We start from the raw sequence: 14,595 nt of genomic DNA, 5'->3' as shown, positions 1-14,595 counted from the left end.
TTAGAAAAGGCTAAAATTCAAGATGTGAGACTCTGATCAAGGAAATATCTATTCTTGTCATAGCTAGAATTCTCTAATATATTATTATTATAGAGCTAAAAATGATGAGAAAAATATATAGATATGTGTTTGTAGAAACATACCTGCAGATTGATGTGCAACTCTAAAGAATGATATTTATCAAAGTTCCAAATTCTTGGCACTGGCTGCTTTGATGGTTTGTCAGATTTCAGCAAAAAATTCACTGTGGGGAAAGACTCTTTTGAGTTACAGACTTCAGCCCCTGAGATTTGAATCATATCCAAAGCATATACCATTTTTAGCTCTATGATTCATCAGAATACAACCTCCACCACCTGTACCTGAATAGATGGCTTGTGGACTTATTCTTGTGGTATATATATATCTCCCTCAATCACTATTTAATTCCAGCTGTATAAGCCTCCTTTTCACAACTTATACAGATATAATATAATACAAGGTGGTTTACTTGAGGAAGTTTTGTGGCTCTTTGATCTCTCTTTCCTTTGAAAATGAAGTTTTACTGAATATATTAGGAAAGAGCCAAAGTACATTTAATCCATCTCAAAGAAGTTACTTTCACTCCAAATAACTTAATACGGTAGCTTTGCCTCAATTGAAAATTCAATTTCACATGTCTTTAACCAATTCACTTCTGAAGGCATTATTGAATGATTTATTAAAACATAAGTTCTTATTTGGCCTTCATTTTTCTTTTCAATTTTTTTTTCCTTTCTAATCAGTAAAAAAAAAGAAGGTAATATTTTATTAATAATGACGAAATATTACAAAGGGGGAGAGACAAAGAAACTGAAGTAGGATAACCCCACCAACAATAAGACTATATAATGCATTTGTGAACTGCAAAAGAAATGCAAACGGAAAAGCAGAAAGTTGCAAGTTGGCAACAGCAAGCTCTCTGCCATTTTAGTTTCAAGAATCATAAAAAAATAAAAATAAAAATCCAATCTAATAGAGAGATCACCTCATTTCAGATCAAACTACTCTCTACCTTAATACCCATACCAAGAAACAACCCAAGAGGCTATTAGCATTAAGAAAAAAAATAAAAATAAAAAGGACCTAAATTTAATAGTAGAATATGACTGACCAATTCTTATTTATGTCCAAATCCAAACCCAATAATTGTCTCACTTCCGTGAAAATGAATTTGTTCACACACTTTTTAATGTATGAACAATACACAAAATTTGATTGATTCTGCATCTTCTAAGAAAGATTGTATGCGCTCCAATTCAGCTTTGATACTGACAATTTCCTTGTGGACACTCCTCAGTAACTCTACTTCACGGGCCAACAATGGTACCGAATATTGAATAACAGAACTCACTGCTCTTTCTGCCATTGCTTCTCCCTGCACTGCATTGAACACATCATCACAATTAGTTCCAAATATGATTAGTAGTGGCTGTGTGTGTGTCCATGTAGAAAGGAAGCTAGATGAATGTAGATGGAGGAGAAAAAATTTCAAAATTTGAAACAAAAAACTTAGGCAGTTACATAGGACAATTTGGACATGAAAAAATGCATGACACTGTCACATGGGTGTTTCACATCAAGTGAATTGTGAACTTTATATAATAACTAGCAGTGAGTGCAAATGCATTATGTTTTACATATTTGGATAGTATAATGGTTGAGGAAAACTGTTAATAGTTTTAGGCAGTTTGATAAATGAAAAAAGAAATTTATTTAACAGATTGAATGTGACGCTTGATAGAAAGGCCAAGATTGAAAAAAATAATAAAAATTTGACAACGTTTACACCAACTCAAGTCTATGATTTATTTAATAAAATAGATAAATATAGATAGCATTCTGTTTCAAGCTCCATTCAGAAGTTTAATAGCATTCTGTTTGAAGTTTTTGAAAGAGGAATTTCAGTTTCAGTTGGGAATGGCAGTGACTAGGTTCTGCTTGGACAAATGGATGGGCGATGCTCCATTAAAAGAGCTGTACAGTACTGTAGGCTGTGGTGGTGAGACTCGTGAGGACAAAAGCATTATTGTGACTTTCATTCTACCAAGGAGTCTTGTTCAAATCTCTTGTTAAGGCCACTGAAAAAAAATTGTTCATGGTGTGGTAGAGACAGTTTCTCCTGTAGGGTGCAGTGCGGTGCGGCTGCTTTCGAAGTTCATATTTTCTGTTTAAATTCAAGAATTTAGCTATGCATATTTGGATTACCCTTCCAATGGCGGTGTTGTGGACAGTTTGGCCAGTTCAGAATGATTTTGTCTTTAATAATGTAGAGCCAGATTGGAACCAAGTGGTTGATATTGTTAAATTTTGGATAATTCGGTTAATGATTTTATTTTTCCATTCAGATGGGATAAAAAGCTGGAAGTGCAGGAAACTGAGGTGTTGAGGCTTCAGCTAAGTAGATTGGACCAGCTGTGCAATGTCTTCACTCTGTTTGCTGGTTTTTGTTTGTGCTAATCCTTCTTTGTTTGGTTGTTTGGGTTGGATGCTGTGCCTCTGAATAGGTATTGCTGCTGCTGCTGCTGTTCAGCTAAGTGGCTGTTATTGGGGTTTGTCTAAGTCGGTATCTTGGTAACTTTTAGAGGTGTTTGTTTGCGGTTCTGTCTTGCAGCTTGGGATTTGCTTTTGGTTTGTCCCAACCTTCTTTGGGGTAGGCCCTTTAGCATTGAAGCTGTTTTGTTCTTTTTTTTTTTTCTCGATGTAATTTGTTTATTAAGTTAATAAAAGTTTAATCCTTTTGCTGACAAAAAAAAGAAGTAAATTACACTTACTTCCCTGAGGTTTATGACAACTTCAAAGACCTCCTGAGGTTTCTAAAATGGCACTCCCCTACCCTGTCAGATTTTTCAGCCTAACATACACTGTCAACCAAGAATGGTATTTTACTATTTTACCCTTATCTTTGACTTGAAATATCTTGGTACCAAACAGCCTTAACCCAAAGATCATTGTTGTAACCAAAGATAAATTGATTTTTCTCTAACCAAACTACTAGACCTCCAACCCACTTTTATTTTCTGCCCAAAAAAATCGACCCCCATTTCCATTAACAGTTTCTTGCTGATCACCACTTCAACAATGCCAATCATTACTAAATGAATCGTTGATAACCTCTGTCACACAAAACCCAAATCCACACCATAATAACACTGAGCCTATTGTTACCATACCTCCAACTCACGAGTCATTCTCTCTTTCTACAATATGAGACCTATCACCATGCAAATCTACCACTTTCATTCTATTGCTATAATAACGCATTTTTTTATCCTTTTTTTTTTTTTTTTTTTTTTTTTTTTTAAGGTTGAAAGCATCACTACAACAATTTGCACCTTCAGCGACCAAATTTGGAGACTAATACCTTCTTAGTCGCCAAAAGTCACACCTTTACCGACTAATCTGTCTTTTGGTCGCCAATAGTTAACATTTTAGCTACTAAAATTTTTTAGTAGCCATATATTAGTTATTTGGCGACAAAAAAAAATTTAGTCGCTAAAATTCATGTAAATAGGCGACTAAAAAGGTTTTAGTACGCGTTTGTCTATTTTTTTGGCTACTAATTCTGATTTTAGTCGGCGTATATAGCCTTTTGGTGACTAAAAGAATTTTTGTCGCCAAAAGATAGGCTTATTTACTAAACTATCAGTGACAAAAATAATTTAGTTGTTGTATGGTTAGTGTTTTCCGACAAAAAGAATAATTAGTAACCAAATTAGACAAATAGACATTTAGTTGCCGACTAAACAGAATTTAGTCGCTAAAAGTAGGCCAAAAAAATAAAATTAGAGGGAAGCTTAAGAATTGGCGCACCCTCCTGTTTCACACATTTTTTGAATCTATTTTGTCTCACAAACACAGACCACTCACCACAAACCAAAGGCCCTCTCACCACAAATTGTCACTACCACCGTCCGTCCCCACCGTCGCACGTCGCCACCACCACCACTGACACTAAAATCACCACCAACACTGCCGCAAATCACAGGTTTGTCTCTATCTCTCTCTATTCGGTCCTCTCTTGGATGTTACGATCTGGTTCTCTCTCTCTCTATCAAGCCATCTCTCGGGTTCCCTCTCTCTCTCTCTCTCTCTCTCCCTCCCCCTCTCCCTTCCCCTATTTCCCCATTTCTCACACTTAATCTAGGGTTTATATGCTTTTTTAGTTTATTTTTGTATTGATTTTGGTTAAGGGCTCATTGGTTGAAGTGTTTGATTTCTATGAAATTATGAAATTCTTCATGTCCAAAATGGGTTTGATTTTTGTTTTATGGGTTTGAGTTTTGTGTTATGGATTTGACAGAGAAGAATAATACCACAGCTGTAGTCTATTTGATTAGCTTAAATCTGCAGCAAAGCCACTGGAAAATGTTGCTTTGTGTTGTATTTTTTCTTGGAGTTTATTTTTACTCAATCCGTAGGACTCTGTGAACCACTATAGTTTGATCAACTTATCTGTTATTTAGTTTGAGCAATGATTCTGCTGATTTGATCAAGTTATATGTTATTTCAACTTTAAAAATATCTCTTTGATCAACTTGACCCAATTTTGTTTCCATCATTATGTATACGTCTTGAATATTTCTAACCGTAAATTTTCATCTATTGATATGTTGGTTAGTGGTTTGGTATGGTTGGAAGAATTGGGCATTTGATTGAATTGATTACCCAAATTTGGAGTAGAACTGGGTAAGCAGGTCAGAAGTGCTGTTAGGATTAAGAACACTAGCAGGTCTGATGTTGCTTTCAAGGTATTGACTTTGATTCTTAATTTGGTGTACTCATTTTGTTTGTAGATTGTCTATCCATATTGAATGTGCATAGCTTTTGAATGTTGCATAAATTTCATTCGTATAACCGTTTTAATTTCTTTTATCAAGAAACATGGATATTTTAATGTAACACGGCTCATTTCTCATAATTGTATGTTAGATTCAGATTTTTTTTTTGACTTCCTTTCTGTATTTGAATTTGATTGGCAGTGTTCAAGTTCATGGAGCATCCAGAAAAAAATGAGAAACAGATAGATCAGAGGAGCAAGGTCAAGTTTAAAATCATGAGTTTGAAAGTGAAAAAAGGGATGGATTATGTATCTGAATTGGTGAGTCATATGGCCCCTACAGTATTTTACCTCTATCTGTTGAACTTGGATGATTGATATCTATCTTACCTCTATTTATTTTATTTGGGGTAAGTAGTTTTTTTTCTTCAACTATACTGCTTTTCTATATTGAATGTGAGATAATCAAGCTTTGGCTTTGTTCAATGACAAGTTAGCATTTTGCTTGTTTATTCTACTACTTGATATCAAAATTCTGAATACTCAACTCAAATCAAGAAGCATAAATCCAAATAATTTTGGGGGTGGGGGGGCGGGGATGCTATATTTATGCATCTTCGCTAGATTTCTAATGCAATATCTTCCATTGAAATCCAAAGCAATCAAGTTCTTTTTTCTTGGCCCCTACTCACTTCCATGTTTGTGGGTTAGTTGATTTGTGCAGGACATGGTCAAAAGCATGTCAATTAACTTTTCTCTTTTTAAACAATTTGGCACCGCTTCTTTCTTCCTAGGACAATATTCATTTCTTGTTGGGTCTTTTTTCATAATACCACTCTTCCATCTCAACATTCTCGAGTTAGCTATACCTCTCACTTCTTACTTCCTAGGACAATATTCATTTCTTGTTTGTGTCTTTTTTCATTTTTGGACATGTTTTCCAACTAGCCAACAGTCTGAGCCATAGAACATAGCTGACTAGATCTTATAAAACTTCCCCTTCAAATCAGAGGGAATTTTCATGATCATGCAAGACTCAAATAAGACTTTTCTATTCCATCCATTATTGTTGGACATGTAGTAGTCAGGCAAATTTCCTTATACCATCTCCTATACACTACAGGAAAAGGGGGATTTGGTGGCGTTTTGTTAACGACGTTTCTGTAAACGTCACTGTTATTAGTATTTAACGGCGTTTTATAAACGCCGCATATTCTATTAAACAAAACGACACCGTTTTATGATGGGAGGCGTTTAAAAACGCCTCCGAATGTGGTGACCCACACGCGCCCCTTTTTTGTGAAAACCTTATTTTGAATCAGAGCCTATATACGCACAGATCTCTCAACCCTTAATACATGCGCACAGATCTCTCTCTCAACCCTCTCCATCGAAGCTCCATCGAAGCTTAAATCAAAGAAGATTCAGATCGAAGCCCCGATCTGAACAAAACCTGTTTCAGATCCATCGAAGCTTAAATCAAAGAAGATTCACTACACCCGTGATTTCACTCTCTCTTGCTTCAAACCCTTTCGTTTCTCTCGATTCAAACCCCTTCATTTAGTAATCGATTAATCTGCAACCCTTCTCTTCAAGTATTCGATTCACCTCTTCGTTTATTCGATTGAAGTATTCATAGATCATCGATTCGCAGATCAGTCTTATCTCTATCTCTAGTTCATGTTCGAGTTCACAGGTCTTTCTTCATGGTAAGTGTTGATCAGTCTTATCTCTATCTTCTCACAGTCAAGTTCGATTGAAGATGATACTTACTGATGGAATCATTCGATTCAGGTTTGCTAGGTTTTATCTAGATCAGATCGATCGATTGAAGATCTATTGATCGATTGAACGTGATTTCGAAGTTCAACCTTCTTCAGCTCGGTGATTCAATCTCAGATTCGTTCAGCGAGGAAAGTGAGCACCATCATCTACCAAGGTGAGCACCATCGCTTCAGATTCGCTTGTTTTTTTTCCCTAAATTAGCATGTTGAATTTTCCTAGCATGTTGAATTTTAATCTCTGTTTTTTTATTACCCTAAATTAGCATCAGTTTGGATTGATCAATCAGTGTAGCTTAGATATTTAGGTAGAATATTTGGTTACATTATTATTAGTATTATTATTTTGAATTCTAAAATATAGAACAGTTCATTATATCTTGGAATGGATTGTGATTTTGTATTCAATATTGAGAAAAAATCTAAAATATAGAACAGTTCATTATATCTTGGAATGGATTGCCATTTTCTTAGCGACTTCCTGAGTACTTATTTTTCTTCATAAGGTACTCTACAAGTCATTAACAAATTTACTTTTCTTGAACAATCTAATTTAGCCAATAACATGTTCATGAAGTGTTGCCAATTCTGATTTTTTTGATAGCTGGGATGGTATTGTATTGTATGAAATTTATTAATTCATTGAGACTGATTCTCAATATCTGATACTGGTTGGAGGGATAGTTGAATGCTGAAGTTGAAGCAATGAAACAATGAAACATCATTCATCAGTAGGTAAGAAATAAGATCATGGTAATTTGTCATAAAATCACTAATTACCTTCAACTTAATAAAATTATGATGTATATAACCCTCATGTGGGGAAGAGATCCATTCTTATGCACAAATATTTATGTTTACACCAAAACTGGTTGCAATACAGTTGCTTGTGTGATTGATGAATTTTTGCAGTAAAAGCCATTAACAGAGCTATGTGATGCTTCCCAAAGCTCCAATTTTCTGGCTCATCGTTAAGTAGTACATTACAATTATTGTGGTAATCAGTTTTAATTGCTATGGAAATCGGGTTTGTAATTGTATTAGACTAGCTTGCACTTGCAAAATAGGCATAACAGCAGCTGAGTAAAATCCAAATTAGAAAATTTTATGGTGTAAATAGACCTTGTGTTGTGGGAGATTAGCCCAAATGCATATAACTTGCAATTACACAAACTTCCTTTTAGAAAACTTTATGATTTGTTTTCTTGATGTATTCTTGCGGGCGAATCACATATACCAAGCTAAGTCGGAGTATTGTTTATTTCTCAAGATCAAACATTAGATCATCTCTGTCTGGACTATCCTATATTCTGCTGGATTTTGTTTTAGTAGGTGCCTCTCGACTGGTCTTTAACCGGCCCGGAACATATTGGTAAGTTGTAGCCTCCTTATTAATCTAGTCCATCTTTGTTTCATCTACGATAAGAAAACGAAAACGACTAAAAAAACAACAGTGTTTTCAAACTTTTCATCTAAGGTACATACATCTTCCTTTATTCTTCTTGGAGGTTTGCAGGTGATTTCAGTGTCTGGTCCACCATCAAGATATGCTGAGAAGTGGCTAGAAGATCAGCATTATTCATCTTTTTGCCAGGTTAAATGTACTTGAATATTCACTTCCATGTTAGTGAATCAAATGTGACTTTATTCTCTTTTTTTCTTTTTTGTATCATAGGTTATATGCGTCTGACATTTATAGCAGTTCTCCAGTTTTTCAATATTTGAGGTTTATTTGATTCCTTCTTTAGACAAGTAGGAAAATCTATGCAATATCAAAGGGTGCTCAAAATTAATAGTTTAATTACTTAACATGTCCAAGCACATTGTATTGCGGAGGTAGTGTAAGAAACACATACACTTCTAAAAAAGTATGTGTCTATGTTTGAGAATGACACTTGGACATGCTCTATGCCAATGACACTCCTCATGCTCTAAGCCTCCTACACATTTCAGACATGCCCCGATATGTGTTGGACATGCATTCAAACATGTTCTATTATTTGAAAAAAAAAAAAAAGAATTGAGCACACTTCATGAAGAAAAATAAAAGTGGAACAACAGATGATGTACAATAACATGTTCATGAAGTGTTGCCAACATGTCTAGCAAAAAATTAATAATTAAAAAAATTGACACGCCACATGGCATGCTCAACATGTGTCAAACAAGGACATAGCACCCATTTAGAGTGTCTGTGCCTGTATAGGTGTTGGCTCATACACAGGGAAACTAGTAGAATTATAGACTGAATAATGGTTAAGGGAAGGGAAAAACTTGTGAGGATGAGAAGATGATAAGTATGAAACATCCATTCAAAACCTATTGCAAGTCCAAAATTAACGTAGTCACACATACTGTTGAAAGTTAACAAGCATTACAGTTTCTACTAATGCCAAAGCATTCTGTTTTTCCTTGCTAGGTGGTGCGAGCAATGTGCTTCAAATCTATGGTTCATTTCCATTGTTATAAGATTTTGTAAGTTGCTTTTAAATGTGTAATTTATTAATTTATCTTCTTCTTTCAGTGCAAAATGTGTTCTAAGACTTATGGAGACTACGTAATTAAATGTTATGAGAATCCAATAGCTCTCTCTCTCTCTCTCTCCTGATGTTTGTAAATTGGTTGAAGAGGTATTCATGATTTTAAGGCTTGGTATCTAGGCAGCATGCATTTACAAGGGTTCTTACGTTCTTAGGCAGAGGAAATGCCCTTTTAGTGGAATTCTGCATATATGAAAAACAATTACGACTTTCAGAACTAGCATTTAAAAACAGTAGAATAGTTTGAAAAAGTTGAGATCAAGTACCCATGAATGTTATATGCCTTTGGATCTCATTCCATCAATACTATCAGTATAAGTAAACAGAAGACAATTCTATAGCTTATCTCATTGCATCAATACTAATTTACCGTGCTTTGCATGCCATATTCTATTTGTCAGTTTAGTTCTTTTTGTTCTTTCAATATTTAGCTTTCAATTGATGACTTAGCTCTCACAATGTTGGGGTTTATGAATAACAGGGCAGCAGCACCTGCAGCTAAGAACACAGGTATTCATAAGTAAATACTCGGTGTAATTGACTTACAATATTCACATTGTGTGATTAATGTGTCCTGTTGTGTGGTAATAATGAAAAAGTGAAGTTGATAATACTCTTATTTTGGTGCTAACTGACCAACTCAACTCAAGCAGCCATAATCCTAAATTAATCTCAAGTGATATATCATAAGTCATGTGACTTCAAAGTTTCATTAAAGTATACTTATCTAATGGATATTTACCGTTTCGTTAAAGTATTTATCTAATGAATATTTACCATGTCATTGGGAGTTTAAAATTGAAGGTCCAAAATGGGAGGTATCATTACTGTAATCGTAAAATTTGGTCACAAATCAGGGCAGTTAAATGTCTTTATCACAATCCAAAGAAAAGTAAATTTCGATGGATTTGAGACACACTTCAGATTACGGAAATGTCATGGCATTTTGGGTAATTTTCCACAAATGGAAGGGTATGTTCATCCTTAACGTTCCTTGTCCTTCTATAAATAGATTTTGCAAGTATTTTCAGATTTGTGTTTCGCTCTGATCCGCTGTCCGACTCCTTCTCGGACACAATCTCTTCGGTACTCATCTCTCTCTCTCTCTCTCTCTCTCTCTCTTATATATATATATATATATATCTATATATAAATCATCATATCAATTGTGATTGTTCGTGCAATTCTAATCATAAACTGTTCTTCGTTTGTGTTCAGTTTCAATAATTTGATACAAGTTTGATCGATCGATCGATCGATTTGGTTTTCTCCGATTTCTGGTTCCGATCGATCCAGAACATACTGCTTTTTTCTCTGATCAATCAGGTGTTTTTCTCAGATCTGTATGTGTATATGTGTATGCATGTGTTTATCTATTCAATTTTAGCTCGTATAGATTCTGCATTAAGCTGATTCGCGATGTTTGCAGATTGCATGTACTTGAAGACCTTATTCATTATGCATTGTTGTGCCATTGTTATCGCCACACGTGGTTAAAGACTTGAACTATTTGTACTTAGAAATGCTAATGTATTTAGAAGAGGGGAAAAAAAACACAAAAACAAAATTTGAATGTATAGTAAAATTTAAACTTACTATAGTGTGAATTATAATAAAAATAAATCTGATTTACACATTTTAAGTATGTACACTTGTTTAGATATTTTATGAATATGGGGCGTTGTTGATTTTTACAGTCTTGGGGGGGAGAAAGGTTGTCTTGGATGCTCTCTCATGTTAAAAATAGAGAGAGGATGCTGCTCTCTAACAACCCCTCCCAAGTAAATCACTTTTTTTTTTGCTGGATTCTTTTGACTATATTCTGCTTTGCTTTCCCTTTGTGAATGTTTATTTATTTGTTATTATTATACTTGCCTGCTTTGTTATATTAAAACCTAGACTCCAATTAATTCTAATGCTCGCTCTGTCTGTCTGTCTGTGTCTCTCTCTCTCTCTGTAACACCAAAACTCATCATAGAAAGTTGGTTTAATATAATATATTGTTATTACATACCCTTCCTCTTTCAAAGGAGGACACAAAATACAACTTTGACCTAATCATCAACTGGGACAGGACAGTACCTGGATGACCTTTCCTTAAACACAATCAATAGTAAAACTCAATACAATACAATACAATACAATACACTACTACTATATTAATACAAAACAAATATAATATATATAGATATAGATATAGATATAGATATAAATAGAGCGAGAGCGAGAGAGAGAGAGAGAGAAAAAAAAAGATGAGAGAGTATTATTAACTGTGAAGTGATGGGTAGCAAAATTAAGTAGAAAAAATGTAGCTAGCAGATGTTGGGTCCAAATCCCACAAAACCATTTGCCCCATCAAATGAAATCTGGATTCCCTCTTGCTGTATATTGCCTATTATGGATAGTCCTGATGCTGATGCTGCAAATGCAAAACAGAATGTTCCCATTTCATTCACTGGTATCAAGAAGTTCCGTGCTGGCAGCGTCAAGATGGGTCCTCCTGAGAAGTAAAACGATACGGTTGGTACCCGAACCGACACAAACCCATTCAGATCATAACACGTGTCGAATATCGATACTCCTGACGACCGAGGTAGGCTCGCAGTTTGAGTGATGAACGCATCACGAAATTACTCTGTCATCCCTTATTGCCCCTAGATTGGTTAGTCTATTTAACTAGCATTACATGTTTCATATTTTGTACATTTTCTTTATCAAATTTTTATTTCTTTATTATTCATCCCTCCCCCCCATTTACATTCTAGGCTCGTAGAGGCGGTATTGACGAGTCATTTGCCTGGGAGAGCAGAGAGTATTTAAGGAAGCTTTGTATAGGAAAGGTGCTCATTTAAATGCCTTTAGCTATGATTGCAACATATCAGTTTTCTAATGAACGAGTTGGAATTATCGCATCTTACCCAATTTATCTTTTTGAATAGGATGTCACTTTCAGAGTGGATTATACTGTACCAGCCATAGGGCGAGAATTCGGCTCAGTTTTCCTCGGCGATAAGAATGTCTCATTGATGGTTGTTGCTGGAGGCTGGGCAAAGGTTATATCACTTTTTTCTTTGGTGCATACATTTCCAACGTTGGATTTGTTCTGTATGTATGGGCATTAGCTAAATCTGATGCTTGCAGGTTAGGGAGCAGGGTCAACAGAAAGGAGAAGCTAGTCCTTTCTTAGCGGAACTGCTACGCCTTGAAGAGCAAGCCAAACAACAAGGGTTAGGACGTTGGAGCAGGGTGAGTCTAAGTCCTTTACTGCTGTTTATTTGTTTATTTTATTCTTATATTTGTTTTAGGATGTTGGAGTAGGGTTAGTTTACAAAATTAACGAAGGCGTGGAGTATAAAGATTCTTGGGTAGAGAAGGTTAGTAGATGTTATATCTCGTATTATTGATGTTGTTCAATTGACATTGGTATTTTCTTTCATCCTTTGTTTTCTGATGGTCTAATAGGCTACCTGAATGTCTATTCTATTTGTTTTTGTTCCTTCCTTCCTGTCATGCTGATATTGCTTTCATATGCTTCATTGTTTAACCCAGTTGATCATTGGTCTTAACATTATGAAACTTTACTCATTAAATGCCATCATTTATGGATACTTCTCTCTCTCTCTCTCTCTCTCTTTCTATACATATATATATATATATATATTATTTTGTGTAGTTCTCTAAATCCAACATGTGTTTTCCTCTGCTCACCTAGATTATGAAAGTTTTGAGAAGCTAATTAAGCAATGTCATGAATTAAAACTGTTACAGTGACTTTCCTCTTTTATTTATTTTTCTATTCACTTCAGAATAGTTGTGCTCTCTTAAGCTAATTAAGCTAGTTGTGCTCTCTTAATAATTTTTCTATTCACTTCAGAATAGTTGCATATGGTCTGTCATTTTTTGGATGTTACAATTCACAATTTCATTGTCTTGGCTCTCAGGGCTGCTATGTATGCATCATTATTGGTTATTGTGAAGGAGGAGACATGTGAGTGACTTTTCTGGCTAAAACTGCAATACTTGGCTTAATCCATTTACTTGGGCTGAAACTTTACATGCAATCTATGACGTCATCTTTTTTGCTACTTTGTCTTTTACAGGGCAGAAGCTATAAAGAAAGCAAATGGTGTTCTTTTTTCCGATGAGGTTGTTTTATATTTCTAGTATCTTAGCATCACATTTATATTGTTTCGTTTTCTTTTCTGTTGTCGCAATCTAGATTGTACTGCATTCTACCTCCCACCTCTGCAGTTTTCAATTTGTATCAGCTCACAATTTCTTTGTTCACTGATACATTGATGTTAAATTGTTTATAGAAGCTGTGTAAATAGCTTGTTCAATTGCTTATGGCTCTTGACTACTTACATGTGAATCATATTCTTCATCGAGATGTTAAGGTAAGTTGCATCTATCTGTATACTAGAGGATTTATGAATTATCCTTCTGAAATTTCTGAAATTGCATGTTACTGACAGTCTTGTTCTTGCGGTGTTCAAATATATTCTTGGCAAAAGACCAAGACATACGTCTTGGTAAGTGATATGTTTTCTTTCTTTAATAGTCTTGAGAGGTGTCAGTATTTTGCTGAATCACCATTGATTAATCCTGTTGCAGGTGATTTTGGACTTGCTAAGATGTTGCCATCAGATGATCTTGCATCCTCTGTAAGTCTTGTGGTTAACTGGTTCATTTTTCAAGTTTCAACATTTGCATTAGTTTTATTGTTCAAGATTTCTTTTTCGTAACTCAGGTTGTAGGAACTCCAAGTTATATGTGCCCTGAGCTTCTTGCTGACATACCTTATGGCTCTAAGTCAGACATTTGGTCCTTGGGTAAGTGTATACACAAATGTCACATAAATACATATATAAGTTATAATGCAATCATGAATGCAAGTTGCAACTTGGCATATTTTTGATGCCTATGAAAATTTAGATTTTTCCGCGTGAGGAATTGTGTTCTTATTTGTATATTGTGGCCTTTAATTAGTGTCTTAATCTAATCCTTGCTCTATTTTTGTTTTCCAGTCAGGCCCTCATCAAAAGCATGCTGCGGAGAAAACCCAGAACTTCGGCCGAGTTTATTTCCTGTTCTTTATTCTTTTTTTAACACTTTCCGAAAATGTTTTACGTAGGAGAAACATTAATATAAGCATACGAATGATTTGCCATTGCCTTAGATAATCTAAATGATTCCTAATTCATTAATTAGGACTCAGCTAGTTGTGGTTGTTCTAGCTAATATATTGCCATTCATAGTCATCGGCATAAGCCTTTTCTAGTAAGTTTCTCTAATAATTTTAAATCCCTGTAATGTATCTTCCAAAATTCGAAGCCAAGACATTTTTAAGGTACTTATTGCTTTTATGTTTCAATTGGATTTAACTTTTGTGGCTTTGTATATAAGGTAGTAATTTTTTGATTGAGAATTGTGAATTCAATTTTTGGATATATTATTTTGTGGAAAAATTAATGCT

At 34.8% G+C, this 14,595-nt stretch overlaps 1 protein-coding gene and 2 long non-coding RNA genes across 9 annotated transcripts in view; all 3 read left to right on the top strand.

Annotated features, from left to right (window-relative positions):
- The first annotated feature begins 187 nt into the window (after positions 1 to 187).
- The window catches only part of LOC145792953 (uncharacterized), a 288,938-nt gene continuing 274,530 nt past the window's right edge, over positions 188 to 14,595 (top strand). The window contains exon 1 of the long non-coding RNA XR_014333280.1: positions 188 to 394. This is a non-coding gene — a long non-coding RNA (uncharacterized LOC145792953). The remainder of the gene's footprint in view (positions 395 to 14,595) is intronic.
- Positions 3,885 to 5,231, top strand: LOC114284355 (uncharacterized). Its single transcript, XR_014331824.1, has 3 exons — positions 3,885 to 4,006; positions 4,640 to 4,769; positions 5,001 to 5,231. It is a non-coding gene; the product is annotated as an uncharacterized LOC114284355 (long non-coding RNA).
- LOC114293743 (uncharacterized) lies at positions 10,404 to 14,493 on the top strand. 7 transcript variants are annotated; one of them, XM_082875044.1, is made up of 11 exons: positions 11,372 to 11,712; positions 11,885 to 11,959; positions 12,059 to 12,172; positions 12,261 to 12,365; positions 12,425 to 12,493; positions 13,061 to 13,107; positions 13,220 to 13,265; positions 13,595 to 13,651; positions 13,734 to 13,783; positions 13,870 to 13,951; positions 14,147 to 14,493. In XM_082875044.1, exons 1-10 carry the CDS (start codon positions 11,479 to 11,481, stop codon positions 13,874 to 13,876), a joined length of 804 nt encoding a protein of 267 aa, XP_082731170.1. In that variant the 5' UTR covers positions 11,372 to 11,478; the 3' UTR covers positions 13,877 to 13,951; positions 14,147 to 14,493. The 7 variants fall into 7 exon arrangements, with proteins under 7 accessions (XP_082731171.1, XP_082731170.1, XP_082731174.1 ...); XM_082875048.1 differs by lacking the exon at positions 14,147 to 14,493 and adding an exon at positions 13,436 to 13,516 and having other exon boundaries at positions 13,634 to 13,651; positions 13,870 to 13,938; XM_082875045.1 differs by lacking the exons at positions 13,595 to 13,651; positions 13,734 to 13,783 and adding an exon at positions 10,404 to 10,445 and having other exon boundaries at positions 11,556 to 11,712.

This window comes from Camellia sinensis, chromosome 6 (assembly GCF_055761805.1).
Source record: "Camellia sinensis isolate YWXY chromosome 6, ASM5576180v1, whole genome shotgun sequence".
Classification (NCBI taxonomy): Eukaryota; Viridiplantae; Streptophyta; class Magnoliopsida; order Ericales; family Theaceae; genus Camellia; species Camellia sinensis.
The sequence above is the reverse complement of the archived record's forward strand: the minus strand, read 5'-3'. Positions and strand labels throughout refer to the sequence as shown.

Bases quoted from the DNA above. Each gene is read 5' to 3' on its own strand.
- LOC114293743 (XM_082875042.1), top strand. From the start codon at position 11,479: ATGAAATCTGGATTCCCTCTTGCTGTATATTGCCTATTATGGATAGTC. The intron at 11,960-12,058 runs GTGCTCATTTAA...CTTTTTGAATAG, and splicing joins GGAAGCTTTGTATAGGAAAG to GATGTCACTTTCAGAGTGGA. The intron at 13,266-13,869 runs GTTGTTTTATAT...TTCGTAACTCAG, and splicing joins GTGTTCTTTTTTCCGATGAG to GTTGTAGGAACTCCAAGTTA.